The sequence below is a fragment of the Hippocampus bargibanti genome, linkage group LG11 (genome assembly GCF_051943395.1).
Source record: "Hippocampus bargibanti isolate YZ-2025 linkage group LG11, ASM5194339v1, whole genome shotgun sequence".
NCBI classification, from domain to species: domain Eukaryota; kingdom Metazoa; phylum Chordata; class Actinopteri; order Syngnathiformes; family Syngnathidae; genus Hippocampus; species Hippocampus bargibanti.
This window is the reverse complement of record NC_142744.1, coordinates 10,487,159-10,512,607: the sequence shown is the minus strand read 5'-3', so window position 1 is coordinate 10,512,607 and position 25,449 is coordinate 10,487,159. Positions and strand designations below refer to the sequence as shown.

The 25,449-nt window shown below is 40.4% G+C and overlaps 5 protein-coding genes across 8 annotated transcripts; 2 read left to right on the top strand and 3 right to left on the bottom strand.

The window, feature by feature from the left end:
* Positions 1-721: 721 nt before the first annotated feature.
* On the top strand, positions 722-3,204 carry LOC148891514 (uncharacterized). The gene is made up of 5 exons (XM_089009147.1): positions 722-877; positions 1,232-1,340; positions 1,803-1,910; positions 2,025-2,103; positions 2,915-3,204. Exons 1-5 carry the CDS (start codon positions 777-779, stop codon positions 3,004-3,006), a joined length of 489 nt encoding a protein of 162 aa, XP_088865273.1. The 5' UTR covers positions 722-776; the 3' UTR covers positions 3,007-3,204.
* A 149-nt stretch (positions 3,205-3,353) lies between these two features.
* LOC148891513 (Y+L amino acid transporter 2) lies at positions 3,354-11,034 on the bottom strand. The gene is made up of 9 exons (XM_089009144.1): positions 10,524-11,034; positions 10,134-10,259; positions 9,925-10,069; positions 9,578-9,701; positions 9,323-9,426; positions 7,163-7,259; positions 6,936-7,085; positions 5,648-5,831; positions 3,354-5,564 (listed from the first exon to the last, which is right to left on the bottom strand). Exons 1-9 carry the CDS (start codon positions 11,032-11,034, stop codon positions 5,494-5,496), a joined length of 1,512 nt encoding a protein of 503 aa, XP_088865270.1. The 3' UTR covers positions 3,354-5,493.
* On the bottom strand, positions 10,932-19,931 carry ripk2 (receptor-interacting serine-threonine kinase 2). Of its 4 annotated transcripts, none has more exons than XM_089009139.1 (12): positions 19,250-19,931; positions 18,812-18,965; positions 18,318-18,473; positions 17,314-17,471; positions 17,190-17,239; positions 16,931-17,092; positions 16,658-16,743; positions 15,179-15,280; positions 14,936-15,032; positions 13,263-13,472; positions 12,725-13,106; positions 10,932-11,057 (listed from the first exon to the last, which is right to left on the bottom strand). In XM_089009139.1, the coding sequence occupies exons 1-12, from the start codon at positions 19,447-19,449 to the stop codon at positions 11,027-11,029; spliced, it is 1,788 nt and encodes a 595-aa protein (XP_088865265.1). In that variant the 5' UTR covers positions 19,450-19,931; the 3' UTR covers positions 10,932-11,026. The 4 variants fall into 4 exon arrangements, with proteins under 4 accessions (XP_088865265.1, XP_088865269.1, XP_088865267.1 ...); XM_089009141.1 differs by lacking the exon at positions 10,932-11,057 and adding an exon at positions 12,512-12,647; XM_089009143.1 differs by lacking the exon at positions 13,263-13,472.
* A 142-nt stretch (positions 19,932-20,073) lies between these two features.
* Positions 20,074-22,858, top strand: imp3 (IMP U3 small nucleolar ribonucleoprotein 3). The gene is made up of 7 exons (XM_089009146.1): positions 20,074-20,309; positions 20,418-20,525; positions 20,947-21,021; positions 21,386-21,465; positions 21,566-21,617; positions 21,705-21,777; positions 21,862-22,858. The coding sequence occupies exons 1-7, from the start codon at positions 20,173-20,175 to the stop codon at positions 21,886-21,888; spliced, it is 552 nt and encodes a 183-aa protein (XP_088865272.1). The 5' UTR covers positions 20,074-20,172; the 3' UTR covers positions 21,889-22,858.
* Positions 22,402-25,430, bottom strand: sec22ba (SEC22 homolog B, vesicle trafficking protein a). The gene is made up of 5 exons (XM_089009145.1): positions 25,253-25,430; positions 24,584-24,693; positions 24,321-24,481; positions 23,271-23,417; positions 22,402-23,039 (listed from the first exon to the last, which is right to left on the bottom strand). The coding sequence occupies exons 1-5, from the start codon at positions 25,325-25,327 to the stop codon at positions 22,885-22,887; spliced, it is 648 nt and encodes a 215-aa protein (XP_088865271.1). The 5' UTR covers positions 25,328-25,430; the 3' UTR covers positions 22,402-22,884.
* Positions 25,431-25,449: the final 19 nt, after the last annotated feature.

Genomic DNA, 25,449 nt, shown 5'->3' with positions numbered 1-25,449 from the left:
TGTTTGCAATCGATTAAATAATTTATTCCATGCCATTTTGAGGCAACATTGGGGAGAAACGGATCACCAGAAAAGAGGCACAAAATGGCGACCTCTGTGGCCACCTCCGTTTCCACAGGCTGATAAATTCCTTATATGGAGCTTGGACACCCTCTTCTGTCGGCTATTGGGTGCAACACAAGATTTTGAGACCAAACAATACAGCAAAATACATTGATGTGATGGAAGGACTGCTACAATGTGTCTTTTTTTTTCGGTCAGGGGGCGTTCCTTTAGTGACGTCACGTACGGACTCGTCACCAACTCAAAAACAAGACTTCCTGAATATTAAGCGCAAGTCTTAAAACGTAAAATATAGCTATATGCGGTGTAATCTCTTTCAAATACGTTCAGTAGAAGTCATTTGAAGCCATTTTACAAATTATGGACACAACTTGTTCGGAGACGTCGGTTGTCCTTTAACTCTCAAGATAAAAGAGGGAAACCCCGCACTGAATTACAACCAATATATAACCAAAGGGAAAAACACAGCCATTTCCCGCTCAAAAGTAAAACCATGTAGCCGTGTGGATTCAAATGTTTGTTTCAATTGAAATGTACCACTCATATTCTGAGGCTGCATCAATTTTATATTCCCATGACCCTCTTGAGTTAATTCATTCGGGATGGTCCCCATCAACCGTGAGTTGTCCTTTTACGTCGCCACATTTGTCAGAGTGGACAGAAGGAGCCAGTGCAGTGCAGCACAGCACATTCCGGAAAGTGGTGATCTGGTGATGATGGACATGAGATTCTTGTTTACAAGTCTAGCTGTTATTTTCGGAGCAAGATTCGCCATCGCGATGGCGAGCGGCGCGGCGCAGTGTAAAATCAAGTGGTAAGATTTCTGTTTTTCTGTCTTTTAGGTTTGTAATGGATAAGATTTTTACTAGTATGCCATCATACGGTTCTTTATTTGAGCATCTTTCTGGAAACAAATATTTTTTCATTTTCGTTGGCACAGGAGGCCTTGATTTTTTTAATTCGGTGTGGCCGCACTCTGTCAAACATTCTCGAATTTCGAAAATGTAATTATGTTGATTAAGGGATTTGAGTGACGAGTGGAATTGATGCTGATAAATGAGAATTCTGTCTAAAATTTTATGGAAAAAAATATTTTAAAAGTTTATGTTCCATACTCATGAATTAAACATTACAGTTGTAATAAAGTGTCCTGGTATCTGCTTTGCAGGTTGTTTGGCATCCCGTGTGAAGATGTCTACGGAACACTGGTGAACCAGATCAAGGCTTGGCAGATCCAGCAAAGCTGCCTCGATGCCGGAGAGATGTGCTCATACGAAGTCAGTTTGTTTATTATTATTATTTATTATTATTATTATAAATTTAATTTCTTAGCACCTTTCAAAACTCTCATGGACACTTTACAGTCACGGAATGAGAACATTATATTTGCAAAATCCCTTTCGTAGCAGACTACTACCCAGTTCAGTAAGTAACAAGGGCATTAAGTGCATTGCTCATTAGATTCAAGCTGTTCATAATATTATGGCCGGTCAGGAATTTGGCCACTGAAGTTGGAACCAGAAATATGGAGAGATTTTCACACTTGGAGGAAAGCACAATGTGTTCATTTTCTTTCTTCTTCGGTTAACATTTCATTGAACCCGAACTCGATCTTACTGAATTCCACGAGTTGGTGATGTTACCACGATGATCATAATGAGTGCAGTCACTGTTTCCAGACTCGGCGGGGTGAAAAATTGATTGTGTTATTAAAGTTATGCATTCAAAACTCATTGCAGCTCGTGTCAACTGGTCCGTACCTGATAACAGCTACACACACGTCTCCAAAATCCAAGGTCAACGACCTGCGGTTTCTTCTGGAGCAGTCCGCCATTTGCAAAGTGACCGTATGTTATCAATGCATGTTATCACCATAAGTTTTTTTTCAGAATCTGATGTATAAATGTGTCCAAAAATGTTTTGATTTGATAAACTGATCTAAGTATTTGGGTGGTACACAGGGGGAAGCAACGTCTCAGTCCTCCATAGATCCAGTCGAGAACAGCACCATTTTCTGCAGCCTTCAGAACTTGATAGATGGTCAGTTCACGTGCACCGGAATCAACGTTATTACTTGGAAATACAAGAGTGACCAATTATGGACTGGGAAGCAAGGGCCTGAATTTCCAGCCTAAATGTTATTGTTTTATTGAAATCATTTCATCTGAAAAGATGCACATTTTTTTTTGCATCTTCTGATTGATTGGCCACAGCAAAGCTGGTAAAAGGGCAACTTTGACGACCAAACTACATTTGTGGCAATCTGCACAAATCAACGCTATAGTTAACTAAACAAAAAAACGAAAAAAGAAAATTTGTGAAAAAAACCTCACTGAAATTACTATCTCTGACTTAAAAAAAACTATGTAAAATGATCTGGAATCTGTCCTTCATTTTCATTTGTGTCAATATCATGCGTGAATTTAAGTAGCTCAGTTTACAGCACAGAAAAAGGAAGATCAACCATTTCAAAAGTGGACTTTAATTTATTACACAATACCTTAATGTGAAGTGAGCATTACAAAAATAATTTCCCAGACAAATAATCCATCAATAAAAAAAACTAATAATGAAACTAAAACCAGGCATTAAAAATTGCTTTCATTTAATGACACAATATCTTGACCAGACAATTAAAAACATATTTTCCCAGACAAATAATCCATCAATAAAAAACAAACAAACTCAACCGAATACTGAAACTTCAACAATGTATTAAAATAACAAACACAAAACTGAGAAACTTGATTTCAAAACTGATGAAGACAAACAGAATTGAAACTCTCATGAAAAATCCGAAGCTATTTACGATGATGTGATATGTGGTGTATTACGTGTTTTTTTTCTTCAGGAAGTGACCTGATTGAAGTTGACGGATACAAACGTTTCACCAACAAATGGATCTGCGCTGGCTTTGAAAACGCCAACTGCTCCTTTTCCTGAACAAAGCATGAGAATCAACGTTGCTTGGAGCAGATTGGAGACCAAAAAAGTCTTTCTTATTGCGTTTGGTTTTCTGGAATTGGAAATTTTCCACAATATTTTACTTTTGGACAGTTACAAATAGCACTTATCCATTCGTGGGTGTTAAATATCACACAAATATATACCATTACATCAACGCTGATATATTTCCACTGATGCTGTGTCATGTTCTGTATTGTCGAGTTGAAATACTATATCATAAAGAATAATCATTTCAAAAGTAGACTGTGACTGTCTCGGGCTGTTTGCAACTGTTACAAATGCAACAAACACATATAACAGTTCCCATTTATTTGCCAATACATTTTGGGTTGCGATTTGTTTTCTACCACTATGAGGAAAGTTTTATTAGGCCCAATGTGAGTAATCTTGATGTTCTGGTGAATTCCCGCTAGGCTGGGTTACAAAATAAAAATCGGATTGATTATGACCGTGCGAGCACATTTGATTTTTGATCAAATGTAATATGAATGTTGAGGGAAGCTTGTGTCCTGAAATATCACGGGTGGCAGATTTTCTATTGTCATTTGTTGACCCTGTACCCCACAGGTGTCAAAGTCAAGGGCCGGGGGCCAAATCCGGCCCGCCACATCATTTTTTTGGCCCGCGAAAACAAATAAAACGTGTGAAATTCCATGATGCTTGCTAAAATCCTCACCTAAATTTCAGATTTTTGTATGTAAACCATAACAACAGTCATTATTCTTGACTTCAGATTTGAAAACTAGTTATTCATTAAAATGTTATGCGCTCTATATGTAATATGTGGAGGGGATTAAACATTCTAATGACTTCCCCAAATTCATAACGGCCCTCGAGAGGAAACCATAACTACAATGTGCCCCGCGGCAAAAAATGACTGACACCCCTGCTGTACACTGTACAGCACAGGTGTCAAAGTCAAGGCCCGCGGGCCAAATCCGGCCCGCCACATCATTTTTTTCAGCCCGCGAAAGCAAATCAAACTTGTTAAATTCCATGATGATTGCTAAAATCTGAGCCAAAATTTCATATTTTTGGATCTCAACCACAATAAAAGTCATTATTCTTGACTTCAGATTTGAAAACGAGTTATTCATTAATTTTCTGTGTGCTCTATATGTAATGTTTGAAGGGATTTAAACTCATAAATCCCCAAATTCATAACGGCCCTCGAGAGGAAACCATAACTACAATGTGGCCCGCGGCAAAAAATGACTTTGACACCCCTGCTGTACGGCATCATCTGAGAAGAGCAACTTTACTTGAAAATGCAGCTGACCAGCAAAAAAAAGAAAAACACAACACTTCATTGATGACTGTTTTGTGCCGGGGCCAAACCAACGTCCAACATAAAAATATTGCTTCGCCAGCATTTTTCAGCATGTATCGAAAATTAATGGAACTTCCGCTCACTTAAAAACATTACATTTTCTCAAAATCCGACAGTGCGCCTGATACATCGATGTGCCTTTTACATCGATCAATATCATGATTTCTTGGACTTAGTATTTTAAATGTTCCGGATAGTGCTTCTTTACAGCAGCAATGGTTGCGAAAGCTCAATCCAAATAATGCCGTATTGTATTGTATTCCCTTTATCGTAGCTCCATCTAGTGGATGCATAAAGCAACCGCAGGAGCTATTAAAGTTTTGATTCCATGCGCCTTATTATATACTGCTGCATCCAACATATGACAGTTTTATTGAAGAAACGCCTAATACTACTGATAGAGAATAGACAGAATAGAAGTTATCATATAGAAGTTTCATGTTGATTAGTTGGGTGACCACAAGGCCCACAATGGAAGCACAGAAAATCTGCGGTCAATCCGAGGTGAACAGACACAGCCTGTTAAACTGTCATCTTCATGTCGGAGATCTGGCCTTGGACTAATTTACAACTTGGTAAACTCCTTCACGGGAAGAGGTCATTAGCAAGTTTACAAATCTATCAGTTCATTGAAAGGCAACCCATTAAAATGTCTACGTTCTGTTGGTTTATGGATGTTGGTGCTTGGGACATCCAGGGGTGTGGTATTCAAATCAAGAAGACTATGTTTTACTAATGTATCACTTAAATTTGCAAATACTCTCAATAAATAGCTTGGCAGAGGTCAAGAATGGCTTCGTCCCCTGCTGGCAATAAAAGACAATCTTTCTACATAGCAACTGTATTATGCGAAATACTCACTTTAATGGGTGGGTGTCAACTATTTGTGGATTTTTAGTAGTCGGGTGGTGTGCGAGGAGTCTCATTCCATGTCTATTGCTTTACAAGGTCAACGCCCTCAGCTGTCATTCGATACCGTGGGCCTTTTTTTAAAAATTTGACTCGCCCGTTTGACATGATCACAGACACGTGCGGGAGGGGTGGGGGGGCGTTTCTCACTTCATGTGGCGAGATGTAAGATCAGCTCCTTCTTTTGAAAACGGTGGGAGACCTCATGCCTGTTTGTCCGCTACTTACTGTTGTTTACCGTCGTGTTGCGTCAAGCAACAATAGAGTAGCTTTTGGGTGTTTCTGGTAGCAAACACTGTTGAGGAAAAAAAAGAAAGGAATCAGGGTTTCAATCGGCAAATGTCGAGAAAAGGAAAGAGCATAAAAAGAGACATTTACTGTTGAGCGGGCGCAAGAATTTTGGCCTCCTCTCCTCTGGGAGGTGGATGGCCACGTAATAAACGGGCACGCCGGAGAGGGCGATGGCAATGCCGATGAGAGAGTTGATGGTATCTCCATAGAGAGGGACAATGACTAAAAACAAGCTGCACAGGCAGTAGATGAACGGGAAGAACAAGGTCAGCTGTGGAGAGAACAGGACAGGGGGTTGTCAAACAGTTTGGCTCCTGAGACTTCTGACAGGGGACACTTGACGTGAATTTTCTTTTATATGACTTTATCTGTCCTGCATAATTGTTTTTCTAGAAAATACCCAAAATGATAATAATTTTGACTCCCAGCGTTAGTAATCGCGATAATCAGACATCTACAAATGTTGTTGATGTGTTGCAGCTGCCGTTTAAATGACAACCGACGCCTCCGGACAACTTGTGTTCATAATTTGTAAAATCACTTCAAATGACTTCTACTGAGCGTATTTTACAAAGATTCCACCGCATATAGCTATATTTTACGTTTTAAGACTCGCACTGAATATTCAGGAAGTCTTGTTTTTGAGGTGGTGACAATACCCACCGTGACGTCACGGTAGGTATAACACACAATGCATTTTGGGGACTTTGTTTGGTCTGAAATCTTCGTGTTGATGGCGAATTTAGAAGGAAAACACATAAATAACACAATGGTGAATCTTTGTGTGTTGGACCAAGACTACTATTTGATACTAGTTGACACAAATTCCCAGCAGACAAATCCGTCCATTTCCTTGGGCGCCATCTTGTGCATTTTCTGGAACGCTACATTGGAGTCCAGACGCCTCAAAATGATCCGGAAGGACTTCTTTAATCGATTGCAAACATTTATGCTTTCCTCTTCGGAACTATTTGAATCATATTCATAACTGGATGAGTAACAAGAAAGCATATTCTCCGAATCTGAAGCCATTGTTTTGAGTCTCCAGAAATGCAAGACGTCTTGGCGTGATGTCACTAACTGGGGGCGGGACTTTCTGAAAATGCCCAATTCGCAGCTCAATTTTTTGCAGATTTTGGACACTTTAAGTCATTTTTATTGGTGTTTTTCATTTGACTAAAAACATCAGCCTGTGTGTTTTGGGTATCTTAGATGCTATAAAACGTTTTTCTGGTGTCAGTTAGGAAACAAAAAAATGGTGTCGGTTGTCCTTTAAAGCATTGTATTTTTTTACCATGTTTCCATCTGTAGAACATAGAAAAATCCTAATTTTGGCAAAAGCCATCTTGAACAAAAACATGAGCAAACATATCACCTTCACAGGTCTGGGCCTGTCAGGTTGGGTGAAGCGCAGATAGATGAGGCCGGCCACAGACAAGCCCACGCAGAGCCAGTAGCTAAAACTGAAATAGTTGATAAGCCGAAACACATCCTCCACGCATAGAAAAATCAGGCCCATCAAGCCCTGCAAGAATACAAAAATAAATGCCAGTCATTCTTTCTTTTTTCCCCCCATTCAAATTCTAGATGTGATGTCCTCACATTGAACAACAGTGCAGGAATGGGTGTGTAGCGGTCCAAATGGATCAGGCTGAGGGTGTCAGGGAGGTGACCCTCTCGAGCACCCACAAAGTATAACCTGGAACATAAGCATATTTTGGAGTCATTCAGCAGATTTATTATTTATTATTCACGTACAGTAAAGTCTCGTTATATCGATATCGGATATATCGATAGTCCCGGTTATATCGATACTATTTCTATGCACGCACGGAGAAAATTACATGCAAACAGGGTCGGATATATATTTTCGGACTCCCTTGAATATCGATATAACGAGACTTTACTGTATATTTGATCAGTGGCAAGTTTATAATGTGGTCAAATTACAGTCCAAGTCATTCAATAATGCCAATGATGTCGTTTCAGCACAGTCCCCAAACCTTTTTTATGACGTCACAGACCAGTTTTGCGTAAAGAAATATTCTGACGAACCGGCAAAGAAACAAAATACTGTAAATACAAAAAATAATTGGTGGAAGCCCTGCGACATACTTTTCTTCATCATAAAAACAGCTAATCATATTGTGTTAGAGACGTAAAATTCCACACCAATCTGGCAACCAATTCAGGGTGTCCCCCACCTGGTGCCCAAGGACAGCTGGGATAGGCTCCAGCGCTCCCTGCGACCCTCATGAGGATGAAGCGGTACGGAAAATGAATGGATGGACATTTCATTTACAAGCGCCTTTCAAAACTCTCAAGGTCACAGGATAAATTTTTCTCTTGATGAGCAGCGGCAGCCACACGCGCCAGCATTGACTCAACCCGGAAGTATCTCAAATAGATAGCTAGATAGCTATATAGCTGCTAGATAACTAACAGATAGCAAATAGATAGATAGCTAGATAGACAGCAAAATAGCTCGATAAATAAAAAGCAAGATGGCAACTTTGTGATTTTCATGTTGGAGTGGGTGAGCTGAGAGTCAGTTCAGCAGTTATTCTTTTTTTTTTTTTAATAAACTGACTTTAATCTCAGAATTTTGACTTAAATCTCAGAATACAGACTTTAATGTCATAATGTTGACTTTATTCTCAGAATTTGGAATTTAATCTCAAAATTTGGATTTTAATCTCAGAATACTGACTTTAATATCAGAATTCTGACTTTAATCTCAGAATGCTGACTTTAATCTCAGAATCCCAATTTTAAAGTGAAAATTCTGACTAATCTCAGAATTCTAATTTTACAGTGAGAATTCTGACTTTAATCTCAGAAATGTGACTTTATTCTGATTTTAATCTCCAAATTCTAATTTATTAAATCTTGATACGATTGATTGTGGCTGTCGGCTAGTTATTAGCGACTGAACTGCAAATGTTTATGTGGACAGACTGTACAAAGTGACTTCTCTTGTGAAAATAGTTTTATCTTCAGAAGTCACGGTTGCCCATCTGTACCGCGTTTAGCTGTACGGTCGATTTCTTGCTAGCATTTTTTGTTTGCTCTCTCTTCTTTCATTTATTGCCGCATTCCGATTATTTCAATTTGCAAATCAATGTCAGAGAGGGGATTCCGATTGGCTTGTCATGCACATTTTTAGCCACATCTGAGGGAGTAAATAGGATCGCAGTTGACAAGATGACGCTCTCCTATCAGTATAAATTGTGACTGTGTAATTCTCATCAAATGAAGGTTTTTTCATTTTAATCATTTGGATTACAATTTGTTTTAATTCAATGCATTGGAATTGAAAAATATTTTTAAGATCCTTTTTTCAAAGCCATTTATTCAATGATTTGGAATTGAACATTTTTTTCAAAGATCCTTTTTTTAAAAACCATCACATTTTATGTTACTTCCGGGTTGAGTCAACGCTGGAGCGTGTGGCTGCCGTTGCTCACCCGCAGAAAAAATATCCTGTGACTGTAAAGTGTCCTTGAGAGTTTTGAAAGGCGCTTAGAAATGAAATGTATTATTATTATTAAAATTCATCCACTACTTTGAGTATAATTTAATTGGAATATTTTACTCATTTCCAATTGTATTTTCTACTCTGTTTAAACTATGACTGTGTTCTGAAGTAGAAGTCCACATTTTTTTTAAGCGCTGACCTTTCTGTTTGTTTCCTGTTTCCTTCACTACTTAATAAAGTGTTTGTGCGTCATTCCTTGCCGCTGCCGTGAATTTGAGAATTACCTTGAAGCAGCAATAATGGATGCATTCAGTCCTCCAAAGCACGACATGGCTACGGACACGGGGATGATCCATTTGAACGGTCCCAAAACTTCATTCCCAAAAGTCTGTGGAATCAGATGTTGCATCCTCAATTCCAAATAATCACAATTCATTGAACTGAGATTTCATGTCAGACGGGGAATATGCATGTTGAGTCAAAGCATTCCAGGAAGATCAGAACTATATTTAGCAGCACACTGGCTGTTGATGTCTCACCACGGCGACGGCGTCACTGGCCAGGAGAGCGGGCATATCCAGAACCACATAGTAGGCCACATTGGTCATCACATAAATGATTGTCACGATGGGCATGGAGATGGCAATGGCCAGGGGGAGATTCCTACAAGAAGAACAATACATTGATATAAAAAAATGACTGGCTTTAAATGTATTAAACATTCTACTATGTGGGGAGATGATAGTAGCGATTGGACCATCTGTTTTTGGGTTTGAGGTGTTTGTATGCAGGAGCATACAAACAAAGGTGGAAGAGGTCCTTCTCCACTCGTACAGAATGTGGTAACGCAGACCGCGTAAAAGAGGAATTTGCAGTCTTATTTTACCTCTCTGGATTCTGAATCTCCTCTGTGACAAAGTTGAGCGTGTCCCAGCCAGAGTAGGAGAACAATGCTGCATAAAATGCCAAAGCGATGGCTCCAGGATCCGTGGAGGAACCCTCAAATGGACTTTTAAAGCTTTTTGTCTCACCTAGACAAATAAATTGAGTCTTTGTTTCTCACATCATTTGGTTTGTTGTTTCATTGTTGCTTACCGGTGGACAATTTCAGGATCCCGACCATGATGATGAGGATGAGGGCTGACAATTTTGCGTATGTGAAGACGTCCTGTACCATCGTCCCCCACTTCACGTAGGCACAATTGATGAAGATGAGCATGCCTGGGGAACCCAGAGGGGAAAGAAAACAGACAAGGTTTTTCCAGGGTCCCGAGTTTTGCTATAACATTAGAAAAAAAACATGTTTAAACGTTTTTGAGGGCTGATTTTCTGAGGACCTGGAACGGATTAGTACCATGTCCATCTACTTCCATGTTAAAAGATGATTTGAGATACGAACATGATCACAGAATGAATTCAATTTGTAAATCAGGGGATTGTATGAGATTGGCAGTGTGTTGCTGACTGAGAAAACCAAACTCTTACATAGGCAGGCTGCTGCAATGAGGCGTACGGCATCGTATGGTGGACTGCAGGTTGGATAATAAGCCTGCACCAGATAGTTAGCGAAGGTTAGTGAAATGACAGCTTGGCTCGCTGGGTCTATCAGAAAGATGGACGTCCACAGTCGGATGAAGGCCAGAAATCCACCGAAGGACTCCAGGATGTAAGCATAACTGGCTCCAGATTTGGTGATGGTGGTTCCCAGCTCTGCGTAGCACAAGGCCCCAAACACCGAGAAGATGCCCCCGAGTGCCCAGATTAACAAGGAAAGTCCAAACGAGGTGCTGTGCATAAGAACCCCCTTCGGGGAGATGAAGATCCCGGAGCCGATCATGTTACCCACGATGAGACAGACCCCGTTCATCAGGGAAATTTCTCTCTTCATTTGTATTTTGCTCTCTTTTGGAGCTTTCAAACCCTCTGCAGATGGAACTCGGGCTCTCGGACAGATCATCTGGGATATGGTCCTCATTTTCTCTTTGGATTCAACCATTTTTTTCTGACTTTTTTATTGTTCTGGCACACACACAAGGAAAAACGAGTTATTTGGGTCAACAACGCACAATGACAGTGAACTCCATGCTGACTAACTACTAATCTTGATGTCCATAAACAGGCTCATAGAATGAAAAAGGTCACGCGACCTATAAAATTTCCCCCATGGGATCATCAACAAGCCCATTTCTCTCTTTGATTGTGGACCACCAAGTGTTCCCAGATAAAATATCTCATAAGACAACATGAATGACTTACCTTATCGTTTCAGATCAACTTCTGTTTCTACTAATCTTGCTGTGACGGGGGGTCACCGGCAACCCCAGAATGAGGCCGTGAGACCCACGTCGTACACGGCAAGACAGCCCTACAGCTTAGCTCAACTACATCACACGTGTGTTTTTCCATGCTCTGTACAAAACAATTCTCTCGTCCCCTTCGGTGCTATTTTCAGTCCTGGGGATCTTGCCCCCACCACCCCCCTTCTATAAAAGAAAGAACAGGACACTTCTAGGTCAAAACTGTCCATCTGCATGAGTAATGAGACAACATGTAAGAGAATATCGCAACTGGTATGAACTGGGTGCATACAGAATATCGAAATTTTATCAAAAATCGACTTGTGATTGGTGCCTTCAACGGGCACTTAAATATAGAAGCAAAGTGAGCGATGGCAAGGATTTGAAAACGAGGGCAGCCAGGAGTCAAAGCGTGACTTTCGAGGAGTCGTAAAAAAAATACAATCTTTTTGTTGTGGTTGAAACAAGAGCTGCAATATTCAAAGCTGCAGCAGTTTGATGCTCATTTGAGGGAAGTCAGTCAAAAGATCGTCACGACATATTTGTACTCAGCGCAGCATATTTGATTGATTGTCAAAGGGGATATTTGTCATTGTTATGAAACATATCTTCTTTTGTGGTGAACGAAATATGAATGGGCCCTCACGAGCTGAATCATTATTCGCTAGAACGCCATGACGTAACTATAACGGCTTTATATATATATTTTTTTCTTTTTGAACTCCATGACTTCAGTAAAAAGGCGAACTCCGAATTGTAGCTTTAGAGTTTAGATAGTGGCGCAGCTGCAAACATCGAAGACCGCATTTGAGGAAGTGAGGACAATGATGAGGAAGAGAATAACGCCACCAAATGCTGCGCACGTAAAAAAAATATTGCTGGACAACATTTTTACCCGCCCACTAATCAAACAGACCAAATTTATATATTATATAAAGTACATTGCCTCCGTTAGTTACAGCAGAAAGTACAACAATGTCCCAAGACGATCAGTTGCTAGCAAAAACCAAAAGAGGCGATCGAATTATCGCTGAATTATTGAATTACGCTGAATTATCTTCATTTTTTATCTTTCATATTTTCAAAGCAATGAACCAAGAAAGAAGAACCTAGACGGGTAAAAGAAGACTTTTAATTGGACTCCTGTCCGTCAGCGATTATGTTGGCTTCGTCTTGGAAGCGATTTATCTGGCGGCGTTAAATTTTTCCAACTGACGCTAGCTAGCATGCGCGACATGTAAGGCAGCAGGCTAAGAATGAAGTATTTCAGCCATTTTGTTTTTCTCATCAGTTCCTTTGGAGTCCTAGTCACCTAGAAATGGTGAAAAGGTCAATACAGGCATGTTTTGGCACAATCTACAATCTGAACGGTTCTTTGTGCGGGCTTACATGTTCCTCTGAATGTTGTGGGACACCGAAAGTGGCGGCGCGGTGGGCACCAAGACCGCGGTGGCCGAAACGATTTCATTGGGGAACGGCTGGAGGCCCTTCTGCTGGTTTTGGTGCAGCTTGTGGACGACGACTCGGCAGAAGTCCTCACCGTGCCTGTGACAGTTATCCAGGAGCTGGCGGACTTTTGCGGTACGTGTGGGCTGATTCACCACCAGTTCGTAATCCTCGCGCATCAGCATGGAGCGAGCTAGCAAGGCGTCCAAGCTCTGGTTGAGGCAGGCTTCCGTCATCTGAGCCACGATCTCCTCGCGTCGCGTGGACATCCACCGACCGATTGGACCTTGCGAAGGCAACGGGCAGTGCAACACAGGCGAATTCTCTGACGGGAGGAAGGAGACGAATGATGAGGTTAAGAACCTTGACAAGAAGCAAGGAATTATGAGCAGTTCAGACAAAATGACAGTAAAAGCCTACTAGAACATTTGAAACGTATTCAGGATGAACGGGAGGCATTTGAACGACAATTTGCTGGCACCTTGTGACTTTGCACAGTTGACGTGGAGCGTGAGGGCCTCCAAGTGCGTTTCGTCCTCGGCTACGGGCATCGCGGTTATGAGTGATTTGTTGAGGTCGGTGATGGGGCGGGCACTCTGGAAGCCATTCCGATTGTTGGCTGCGTAAGGGTCCTTCAGAGATTCGGGCAGCTCCAATGTATCAATGGCGACTGATGATGGAGGTCCCTCAGCTGGGGGGTATATTTGTAAGAAGGCTTACTTTTCTCCTAAAACTTTTCTACTTTTTGTGCATCCTAAAATAATTAATTGATACTTTTACATGCAGATCAAAAAGGATGCTTGTGTTCATCAGTTTCATAATCATAGGTAATGAAATGAAGTATGAACGGTATTTTCATAATTAGTTAATGCATTGAGATTACATTAAGTATGAATGTTCTACCGGAAACAAATTCCTTGTGTGTCCTACATACTTGGCAATAAAGATGATTCTGATTCTGATTCTGATTCTGATATGGAGAATTTAAAGGACAACCGACGTCTCCGGACAAGTGGTGTCCATAATTTGTTAAATGGCTTCAAATGACTTCTACTGGGCGTGTTTTACAAAGATTCCACCGCATATAGCTATATTTTACGTTTTAAGACTTGCGCTTAATATTCAGGAAGTCTTGTTTTTGAGTTGGTGACGAGTCCGTACGTGACGTCACTGAAGGAACGCCCCCGACGGAAAAAAGACACATTGTAGCAGTCCTTCCATCACATCAATGTATTTTGCTGTACTTGTTTGGTCTGAAAACCTCGTGTTACACCAAAAAGCCACCAGAAGAGGGCGACCAAGCTCCATGCAAGGAATTTATCAGCCTGTGGAAACGGGCTGATTAACTCATCACAGGAGCTTGGACGCCATTTTCTGCCTCTTTTTGGGTGATATATTTCCCCCGAATGTTGCCTCAAAATGGCACGGAATAAATTCTTTAATCAATTGCAAACATGTATGCTTTCCTACTCAGAACTATTTGAATCATATTCATAACTGGATGTGTAACAAGAAAGCATATTCTCTGAATCTGAAGCCATTGTTTTTATTCTCCAGCAATGCAAGACGTCTTGGCGTGACGTCACGAACTGGGGGCGGGACTTTCTGAAAATGCCCAAAAAGTGTGTGTGTGTGTGTGTGTGTGTGTGTGCGTGTGTATGTGTGTCAACTGAAACTCCTCAAGTCAAATCAACCTAGTTTTTTATAACAGTGTCAGTAAAGCATAAATTTATCATTTTGGATTAAAAGTAAATCTTCAACTCAATGTAGCCTATTTCTTTGGCACATGAATACCAAAAGATGGCAGTACAGTACGTTGAACGCATTGTGGTGAGTGGCAAATGAACTGAAGCTCCTCAACTCACATTAATATAAATCCATGGCACCAAAATCCCACAAGTAGGCAGCAAAGCACTACTTATATCCAAACGTAGGTCCTCAACACAATTCAAAAAAGTGATGCTGCTAGGTGGTAGCACAGCACTATTTTTGACTAAATTAAACTCCTCCATGCTATCCGTTTACCAAAACATAGCACCCAAAAAATAAACATTATATACTGTTTTTATTTCGACCTGAGTAAAACATTGACTTTTTTTAAATATTGAGGACAGATTGAAATATTTTATAGGCGATCGAAAAGTTGAGTGTCACCTTTTAAAGGCTCTGTGTTGGTGCTGGTGAGTGCACACGGCAGCGACATGTCTGTTTCCTGGGATGAACAAGAGCCTGAGCCTGAGGTGAAGCTCTCCTGTCACACAGCAAACGGGGGGAGATTCACAGATTCAAGCGCACACAGTGAATTATCTGTAATTTTCATTTTGTTTTGTTTGTTTTTTTGGGGGGAGGGGGGGGGGTCATTGCATTCATCTTATATACCGAAGCATACTGACTGACCGGCCACGGGCGAGACGTGTCCCTCAGCTTCATCAGAGTTTCATCCTCAGCCATTTTCTCGCTCTCGGGCTGCGCCGAGCAGCATCTGGATTGCTGGGTCAACTACGGATGGGGAGGAAGAGGAAAAACAGAGACAAAGCATTTGTCAGTCAACAATTTTGAGACCAACTAAGTGAAAATGGGGAAATTCCCTGTTGCATATCCGATGATCTGTCATTACATGGGATTTTGGAAGATTATACAATACATTTTCAACCAAACAGTCGTTTATAACCGGGAACCTGAACATTTCGGAAACACTATAGTTTGATGTGTTTTTCAATGATGCGATTAATCGACGATAAAAAAAAAGGACTTTTGTGTTTTGGGTCATTGCTAAATCATTTATTTGAATAAAGAAATTCAATTAGCAGCGTTAACAAAGACCATTGCATAAATAGATGGACGAATCTTTGACGAGAATGCTCATCTCTGTCCGGATCCACGAAACCCGCAGCAAGGAACCATTACCATCCCACGTGCAATGATGAGAAATATAGAGAAGTAAAACCTCTCGCGCTCCTCCCCCACAACCAGTCAAGAGTTAAGCAGACATTCACACATACACAATGTCACTTGAAAGAGGAAGGTCAAGTTAGGGGAAACAACAATAATGATAGTCATACATTTCATTTATAAGCACCTTTCAAAACTCTCAAGGTCACTTTACAGTAACAGGATAAGTTTTTCTTCAACCAGAAAGTAACTCAAATAGAAAGAAAACTAGCTATCTAGCTAGCTAATAGATAGCCAATAATAATAATAATAATAATAATAATAATAATAATAATAATAATAATAATAATACATTGTATTCATAAGCGGTTGCTGTGCCCATGACCATTTTGTGTTTGAGAGCCTTTTCCTATGCATCTTCATCTTTATTATGTTCATAGTGTTGCATGTTCTGTAGCCACAAGGGGACACAAGCCAGTGTCTTATTGTACCGGTCCAAAGCCCGGATAAATACAGAGGGTTGTGTCAGGAAGGGCATCCGACGTAAAAGCTTGGACAAAAAAAAAACATGTAAATCAAACCTCTGAAGATGGAGGACACTGAATCGCTGTGGCAACCCCTTGAAGGGAAAAGCCGAAATGAAAAGAAGATTGTATTTATAAGCGCCTTTCAAAACTCTCAAGGACATAGATAATGTATAGCTAGATAGCTAGATAGACATATAGCTAATAGCTAGATAGCTAATAGATAGCAAGTAGATAGCTAGCTAGGTTGCTAGCGAGATACAGTAGATCTAAATGGGATGAAAGAAAGTTGAGTCAAAGAGCAAAACAAAAACAAAAAAGGAACATTTGAATGTGAATTAATGACCCGTCAACCGTGATCGCTCCTGCTTTGTTGCTCATCACCTTCAGTAATGAAGCAAATGACTTCCTGTCAGAGGTGAATTACAGTTTCACTTATAAAACAAAAAGATGTGCTGACCTTTGACTTCTTAATCTCTAGTACAGCCAAAAGGAAGTCGATTTCAGTAAACTTCCTCACTATGGGCTCCAGCTCAATGAGACACTCTGAAACGACAGCGAGGAGCTCACACTGTGACTGGAAATCCGAACGACTCACATTTTCACATTCAAAGCATTCCCATTTCAAATTGTTCAGCACCTTTTAGGAAGTATTTCTCCCAAATGTGCACGTTCTTACGACAAAGGTGCGGTTTAAAGAAACAAGTGTGCAGTGCATGTGCGCATTTCTCACTGAGGAAAGAAGGTCGTTCGTCGGGGTTCGCCGTCCAGCCGCAGGTCATTAAGCAAACGAGCGTATCTCTGCTGGGGATCTGATCGGATAAACTGGCGTAGCTGGTGTCGGGACGCATCCCGCGAAGTACGTTGAACATGATCTTCATGGGGTTGGTCACTTCTGACACACACACCAGTCAGACTAAAGTCACATCGACAGCAAGTCAAGGAAATCCGAGACTGAGCAAACGCGGATGGAGAAGAAAGAAAAAAATTACCGTCGTATGGAATTTGCCGGGAAAGCACCTCCCACATGATGATGGCGTAGCTTTGGACGAAAAACAAACACAGTCAGACACATGAGCGTGACCACATGACCAATATTTGACTTCCATGTCTCACCTGTACATGTCATGTTTGACATCAACGCGGCGGCTCTTGGAGGGTTCATACTCCTCGGGGGGCATGTAGATCACCGTGCCCCCAATTTCCGACGGTTTGGACCCCGAGCCTTTGCTGACGGACAGCTGGCGCCACTTGGAAAGGCCAAAATCTGCAATCTAAACAGAAGATCAGCATGGTGTCAATGCACGGCAGTGACATTGAGTGTCTGTCAGAGATGTTCGATTCTTATTCTCCATCAGTGTCAAAGAAAAAATTACATGAATTATTATGAATTAAGGACAAGTGCGGTTTTTGAAAGTTCAGTACAATGTTTTTCTTATTTTTTATTCCTCAAATCAAATTTTGGAAAGCGATTATAGTCGATGATCCTCTGCCAAGCCAAAATGCCAAATAAATTGCAGGCTAAGACATTGATTTTGTGGCATGCGATCATTCACTGTCATTCACGAATTTATTTGGGAATTGAAAATATGATGTAGAGTGCCATTCCCGAATTGGTTCGGGTTTTGTTTTTTCATTCTTGGGTGCCTATGAAGCGCTGGCAATGGCCTCTGGCAATGTTTTTTTTATTTCCCACAAGGGGCAGCATTTCCTTTTTTTCTATGTTAGCGCTTTGTTCCAGCTGTTGTTAAAGCGCTATAAAAACCGATATGCATGTATTGCATTGTATTTTGGACAGCCGCTCTCATTTGAAGCTCATATAACTCCAGATCCATATAATTTAGGAATGAAACTATTTTTTTCTGATGAAAGAAGAGAGCCCAATGTTTCCAACGCTGTATTGAATATTTATGTAGTCCTAAAACTCAATATTCTGTGGGTCCTGGAATTCAAGTGACAATGACAAAAACCCTGGCACTGGAGTGGATACATTTTTGCACATCGTCTGGCAGTGAATGAGTTATTCACAAATGATCATTTTTAGGGAGTTTGAACAACATTCTATCCATCAATTTTTCCATCTATCCATCTATCAATTATTTAAAGCGCCCTACGCACACCTTCACATGGAATTCCCTGTCCAACAGAATATTCTGTGTCTTCAAGTCATGGTGTAAGAGTGGCGGGGACATGTTATGAAGGAAGTTGACCCCCAAGGCGATCTCGTACAAGACCCTCAGTCTTAATGGCCAGGCGAGTACAGGGTACATGTCCGTCTGCATATACAAAAAAATACACAAATTCACAGATAATTTGCTTTTTGCAAAGGTGAGTTGATGATACAAAGCTTTGTCGAGTAACTGGCTGAAAGGCAGAAAGTTCCCTAAATGATATTTGGCTTTTACTTGAGAGTAGAAATAGTACATGAAAGTTTCACTTTTGTTTCCAGGAAGAACAACAGCATTACCGTAAGTGATTCAACTTTCAGTCCCCCAAAAGAAGTTCTCATTTTCAAAAAGTTTCTGACCTCCGCTCTGATATCTTACAGTGCTTAAAATACTTGACAGACCTTGTAACAGTGATGACACGATACAGAAGGCACATATGAATCTACCTTGTGCAGCAGTTGATCCAAGGAGCCATTGCTCATAAACTCTGTGACAATGCAGAAGAACTCCGGCTCGTTGCAGATGCCAAAGATCTGGATGATGTAATTGAAGCGGGCTTTGTGGAGGACCTCTGCCTCCTTCAGCAGACATTTCCTCTCTCTAGAACACGGACAGATACAAATCAGCCTTGAGAAACAAATCAATAAATACTTGTGAGGTCAGGGCTCCGGAAATTACCAGAGACAACGTTTTTTTAACCCTGGTTTAATTTTCACATCAATCATTATTTACAACAAATCTCACCTTCCATTCAACACAGTGACATAAGGTTCTTCCACTAAATGGCAACAGGTGTAACTACACTAACTTTTGCTATTCATAACCAGTAACTGCTGCTCCATCTTTATACTTTACAGAGTAACCACAGACTTAAAAACTGGTACCTTTCGCCAAACGGGGAGTCCAGTTTGAGACACTTAATGGCCACGGTAGTTCTCCAGTCGGAGTGTTGAGCCTTGAACACGGTACCGAAGCCCCCTCTGCTTAGGTAGTACAAGTCGGTCAATTTCTGGTAGGGAATCTCTGGCAAGGTGCTGGTCAGACAACCAACGTTCACGCAGCCCGTAGCCGCGTTTGGCTCCATCGCCTAACGTGAGACGTCAAATTTCCGAAGGTGTCGGATGCGCTGGACTGCCGTAAAAAGCAGAAGTGGCCTTTTTGAAATACGTAAGGGGGAGGAGCGGCAGCGTGTTCATACACATCTCATTATATCGTAGTGCGCTAGCAAGCTAAGCTAATGAAGAAGGAAACGAAGGAGTGTGTGTGTGAGAGGGACACTTCGGTCCAATTGCTGGGGAAGGAATGCACACCCGGACACCAAAACCCAAACCGGGATGTTTCTGTTTGTTTATTTTGTCTGCTAAATAATATGAAAGGCCGTTCAAAATAATTCAAACACTTGCCAATCCCCACGAGGAGACTGAAGTAGGTGGGTTTGTTATTGTTCATGACGTAGCGTTACACTTCCGCGTATTGTGAGACCGCCTTAGTTTTTCTAATTAAATATACCTATGCGTGCATATGCAAAGGAAATGATTGCCATCAGGTCTCATATTTTTTTCTATATCTCGTTGTATTTTGATAACAGAAAAATATTTTATTCTGTTATTTTAGGTTAGTTCAAATGAGTTGTCCCCTGTGTAAAGCGGTGCATTAAAAATAACTTCCGAGTTTTGCCGAGAGGTGGCACTCTTTAACATCAAGGTTCGGGTTTTCGCAAACGAAGAAGAAAGCTTGCTTCCTGTGTCTCAAACCGCGCGACGCGTGGGATAAAATAGTAAATATAAAAATATTTAAATAGTACAAAATGGTCCGGAAATTAAAGTACCACGAACAGAAATTACTCAAGAAGGTGGACTTTATAAACTGGGAGGTGGACAACAACATTCACGAGGTCAAAGTGTTGAGGAGATTCCGTATCGAGAAGAGGGAGGACTACACAAAGTAAGCAGCATTTTCGCTGTGTATATAAAAATAAGGAGACATACGTATGAATTTAAGAGTAAAATGATTGTTTATTTATCTTTTCTATTGTTTCTTTGTTTATCTTAGGTACAACAAGTTGAGTCGGAACATCAGGGACCTGGTACAGAAAATTCGTGACCTGGATGAGAAAGATGGATTCAGAGCTCAGAGTACACATCGTCTACTCGAAAAACTGTGAGACCATTCAAACTAGTATGAATAGTATATAACGGGTGAAGTTTATACTTTATGTTGGTTTATCATCATTCCAATTACAAACGTGGATGTCTGGGTAGGCAACTGGAGCGCACCTACGCGGGGACAATGTCGTTTACCTTCGTGTAAGAAGGTGCGTTCGATTTGCTTGCCCAATTGTTCAGTACTGTACTTGGAATTAAATTTACATTAGAGTAGTGTATTTGCAACTTGAAGTGTAATTGGAAAAGAGGAATATATTTTCTTGTGTAAGTAAGGGATAGTTGTATGACTATTTTTTTCAAATATATAGCAGACTTTGCACATTACATATAATTCATGGCCAAAATAAGGATTTCAATGGTCAATTTGTAAACAATCCCATGATGAGAATAACTCGTGCATTTGTGATTCTTAATAGCTATAGCACTGGACTTATCCCCACTAAACAGAATTTGTCTCTGACGGAGAAAGTCACCGCTTCATCATTTTGCAGGTAAGACTGAATTATTGTGCGTTGGTGTGGCCTTACTTTTCCATAGATTTTATTCATATGAAATAGACATTGAAACAATACAAATTTCCAGCTGCGGTCGGAGCCAGGAATAAACAACTTCCCATTGATTTTAATACGGTAAAAAAAGTGATGAGGGGTAGTTTAATGACACCGTTGAATTTAAAGGCAACAATTACTACCTTTCAAATTTTTGGCTCCCCAAATACAATTCAAACATTGAAATTGAGGCGCAAAACTGTTCCCCATCACACACATTTGCACACAACTTCATAATTAACAGTGTGTTTAATGTTATCCCTTTTGATTCTATCAAAACCTGTAAAAAAAAAAATCACTCCCACAGGAGGAGGCTTCCCTGCATTATGCTGACCCTTCGAATGGCCCAGAACCTGAAAACGGCCATCACCTTGATTGAGCAAGGACGTATCCTTCACTACTTATTAATCTCTGCACGTTTATACTGGATGGTTTTGATTGTGTCTCGGGCGAAAATACATTCCAATGGACCTTGACTCGTTGTCAGATGTGAGAGTGGGCCCGGAAGTCATCACAGATCCAGCGTTTCTCATCACAAGGTCTCAAAATCTATCATGAAATACTTTGAAACAAACTGTTGCAGATTTGGGAATGTAGGAAATAGATATATTTTTTTATGTTCGCAGAAATATGGAAGATTTTGTGACCTGGGTGGATTCCTCAAAAATCAAACAGCATGTCATGAATTACAATGATGAGGTGAGTGTTGCTGTAAGATTGACTTGCAAAGTTATACTGTACTTTATCAGCCTTTTTATTAATTGGCCCCTTCTTCTCTTACAGAGAGACGACTTTGACATGTTTGCATGACAGTTTTTTTTGTGCTAAATTCATTCTGCAACAAGCCAGATAAAACGAGATATGTTAAACGAATGAAGAGGGAGAAAATGACCCATCGATGTAAATTATTTGCTACCCACAAACCTCTGGAGATTAAACAAGTCTCACTCACAGCTCTCAAACACAAGATTTCTCGTCTCCATCATTTCTATGCAATATCTGATATGGTTAAAAAAGTGCACATTTGGTTTGCCAACCAGTTGCTTTTGATATAATCAAGTAGAATTTGATGTGAAACAACAAATTGAGCAAACTTTCAGAGATGCTATTGTTTTGTTTGAACCATAGAAGGCTGTTGAGTAATATTGTGATGCTACTTTTTTGGTGGGGGGTAAAGTTTGTGTTAATCACCTTTTTGTAAAACGAAGCTTTTTTCCTAATGAATCAGATTGTATATATTTGGAGTACTTGCGCGTCTAACAAAAGGCTTTGTATGTGCTGTGTAAACATTGTACACCTGTCTACAGTACTGATATGAATGAATTTGACAGAAAAACACCAACATCTGGGCATATATTTTCAATCTCTTAAGATTTACAACATTGTTATTTGTTAACATTGAACATTTTGTCACAGTTTTTAAGGCTTAACTTAGATATCCCCACCCTAAAACAAACATGTAAACATGACTCTTCAGCACGGTTGAACTTTTTAAACACACTACAAGCCTACTTGCAAAGCAAGCCGCTCCCCAAAGTCGCTCAATACTCATTTTCGCTAAAATGGCCACCGTTGAAACGTTTGCCATCATCATATGATGTTTTGAGCATTTAATACCCCGACCCACAGTTTTCCTGCATGTGAGCGCACAAGAGTATTACCCAGGAGATCGATATTGAATCGGTGCTCAAACGGCTTCCTATAGTAACAACCAATGCACTCTACCTCATTATTTAAAGGCACAGTGATAATCAACTTAAATGTGCTACTCTCTGAGAAATCCCTCCAAACGTTGTCCAAATTCCATCAGAGCCACCAGAAGCGTACATAGATGATAAGTGTGACGACAAAGACTGCCACAGCAGCTACTTTGGCATAAGTGGAGCGGGTGTTGAGGTACTTGGCATCGCTGCGGTACTTCTTTGACAAGGTGGACAGGTTGCTCGCTTTTGTGTCAAGGGCTGGTAAAAAAAAAGCAGATTCTTTAGAGATTTTCACAGCCACACTTAAGGGTAAAAATATAACCACGATAAGAGAACAATCTTGAAGCTAAAGAACTATGTTGAAGTGAGCTTCACCGAGCATGGCCTTGAATATGTAATGATTCAAAACAGACAGGACAAGATTTTATATAGTATTATGTGATTACTTTTTCTAACCTGGTCAGAACTAAAAAAAAAAAAGAACATTACCAGAAAGGGCTTCTCCGCGTTGAAGAACTTCTTCAATATTAGCCACCATAATTTTTTGTACATCCTGCAGCTCTGTGTTGATACTACCCAAGTTCCTCCTGGCCCTGCTGTCAATGTAGGACTTTTTGGTTTTCTGGATGTATGTGTCTAGATGAATCAAAATCAAAAAGCATTTAATAGTCCACAATGGGGACGTTTGCAAGAAATATAACATTTAAAGGGCAACCGACGTCACTTTTTTGTTTTTTAACTGACATCAGAAAAACGTCTTATAGCATCTAAAATACCCAAAACATGGAGTATGATATTTTTAGTCAAATGCAAAACACCAATAAAAATGAGTTAAAGTGTCCAAAATCTGCAAAAAATGCGAATTGGGCATTTTCAGAAAGTCCCGCCCCTAGTTCGTGATGTCACGGCAATACGTCTTGCATTGCTGGAGAATAAAAACAATGGCTTCAGATTCGGATAATATGCTTTCTTGTTACACATCCAGTTATGAATATGATTCAAATAGTTCTGAAGAAGAAAGCATACATGTTTGCCATCGATTAAAGAAGTCCTTCCATGTCATTTTGAGGCATCTGGACTGCAATGTAACGTCCCACAAAAGACGCAGAAAAATGGAGACCAGCTCCAGTTAGGAATGAATCAGCCCGTTTCCACAGGCTGATACATTCCTTGTATGGAACTTGGACTCCCTCTGCTGGCGGCTTTCGGATGTAACAACGGTTTCAAAAAAAAAACAGTACAGCAAAATACATTGACTTGATGGAAAGACACTACAATGCGTCTTTTTTACGGTCAGGAGGCAGTCCTTTTCTGACGTCACGTGAGGACTCGTCACCAACTCAAAAACAAGACTTCCTGAATGTTCAGCGCGAGTCTTAAAACGTAAAATATAGCTATATGCGGTGGAATCTTATTAAAATATGCCCAGTAGAAGTCATTTGAAGCCATTTTACAAATTATGGACAACTTGTCCGGAGACGTCGGTTGTCCTTTAAGAGTTGAGGAGACATTATAATGTGCAACAAAAGGTATATTTACCAAACTCGATGAAGGAGTATGGCCTTGTCACTGTGGAAATCTTCCTTCCATACTGGTCAGAAAATTCTTGATGGAGATCCTCCAGGTAGGCAAAGACAATTTTCTTGGGGAAAGGTGGCTCACAAAGGGCCAGGTAGCAAACACCTTCCGCTATTAAATAACTGAAATAAAAATACAATTTTGGACATTCAGCTACCAGGTGAACTGGACATCAATGTGAACAAGTACTGTACTTCATAAGCATGCTTCCTATATTGACGTACTGAAAGCTGATGTCTTTTGCTTCCAGCGTGCAGCGGTCTGGACTTTGAGCATTAAGTTTGCGGCACAGCTGCTTGGCTTGAGTCTGGTACTGCTGGAGGTCTCTTCCTGACTGGCAAGGACAAAACATTACATTTAATAGTTCAGAGAAAATCAAATGAAATTCACATTTGCAGCTTTTCATTATAGTGAAGCTTCGATCCATTTTCAAATTTGATCTCTTTTTTTTAATTTATGAGGAGTGAATGCCTTCAGATAGCATTTACATGATTGACAATGCAATGTTTGGTTGGTATCCAGTTTGGGTCCATATGGGTGACAAATAGTTCCTCTTCACTACGTAGCACAAGGCACGTTTTGGCATTCATACAAGAAATTCTATTAAACTCAACAGGCCGACGTGTGAAATACTTATTATTATTTCAGCATATATACTTTGTGTGACCCTTTTATGCCTCGTCGTGAGATTGTTCTAAAGTAGAATGAATATCACTCAACACGTATTTTAAACTTGTAATAAAAAAACATTTTCACGCCGAATTTTCATACACATAATAAAAACTCGAGGTATTATTTTATCGTCGTTATATTATATTGCATTGGCAAACGACTGTCAAATGTTTGAAATTTTGAAAGGGGTTTGGTGAGGAGAGTTAGCTTTCCATTCAAACCTGATCATTCTCTTGCATGGATGCGGCTAGCGGCAATCCGTCCGCCACACGGGCAATCATTGTCAGGAAAATCATCCTACCGTTGGTCCAAAATTCACACGCGTTAACTTATCACCCAGAGACGCCAAACTTCACGAAGTTTCTTTGAATGTCAAGTTGGCGATGCGGAAGAAAGGAGTTGGACGGAAATGAGTAGT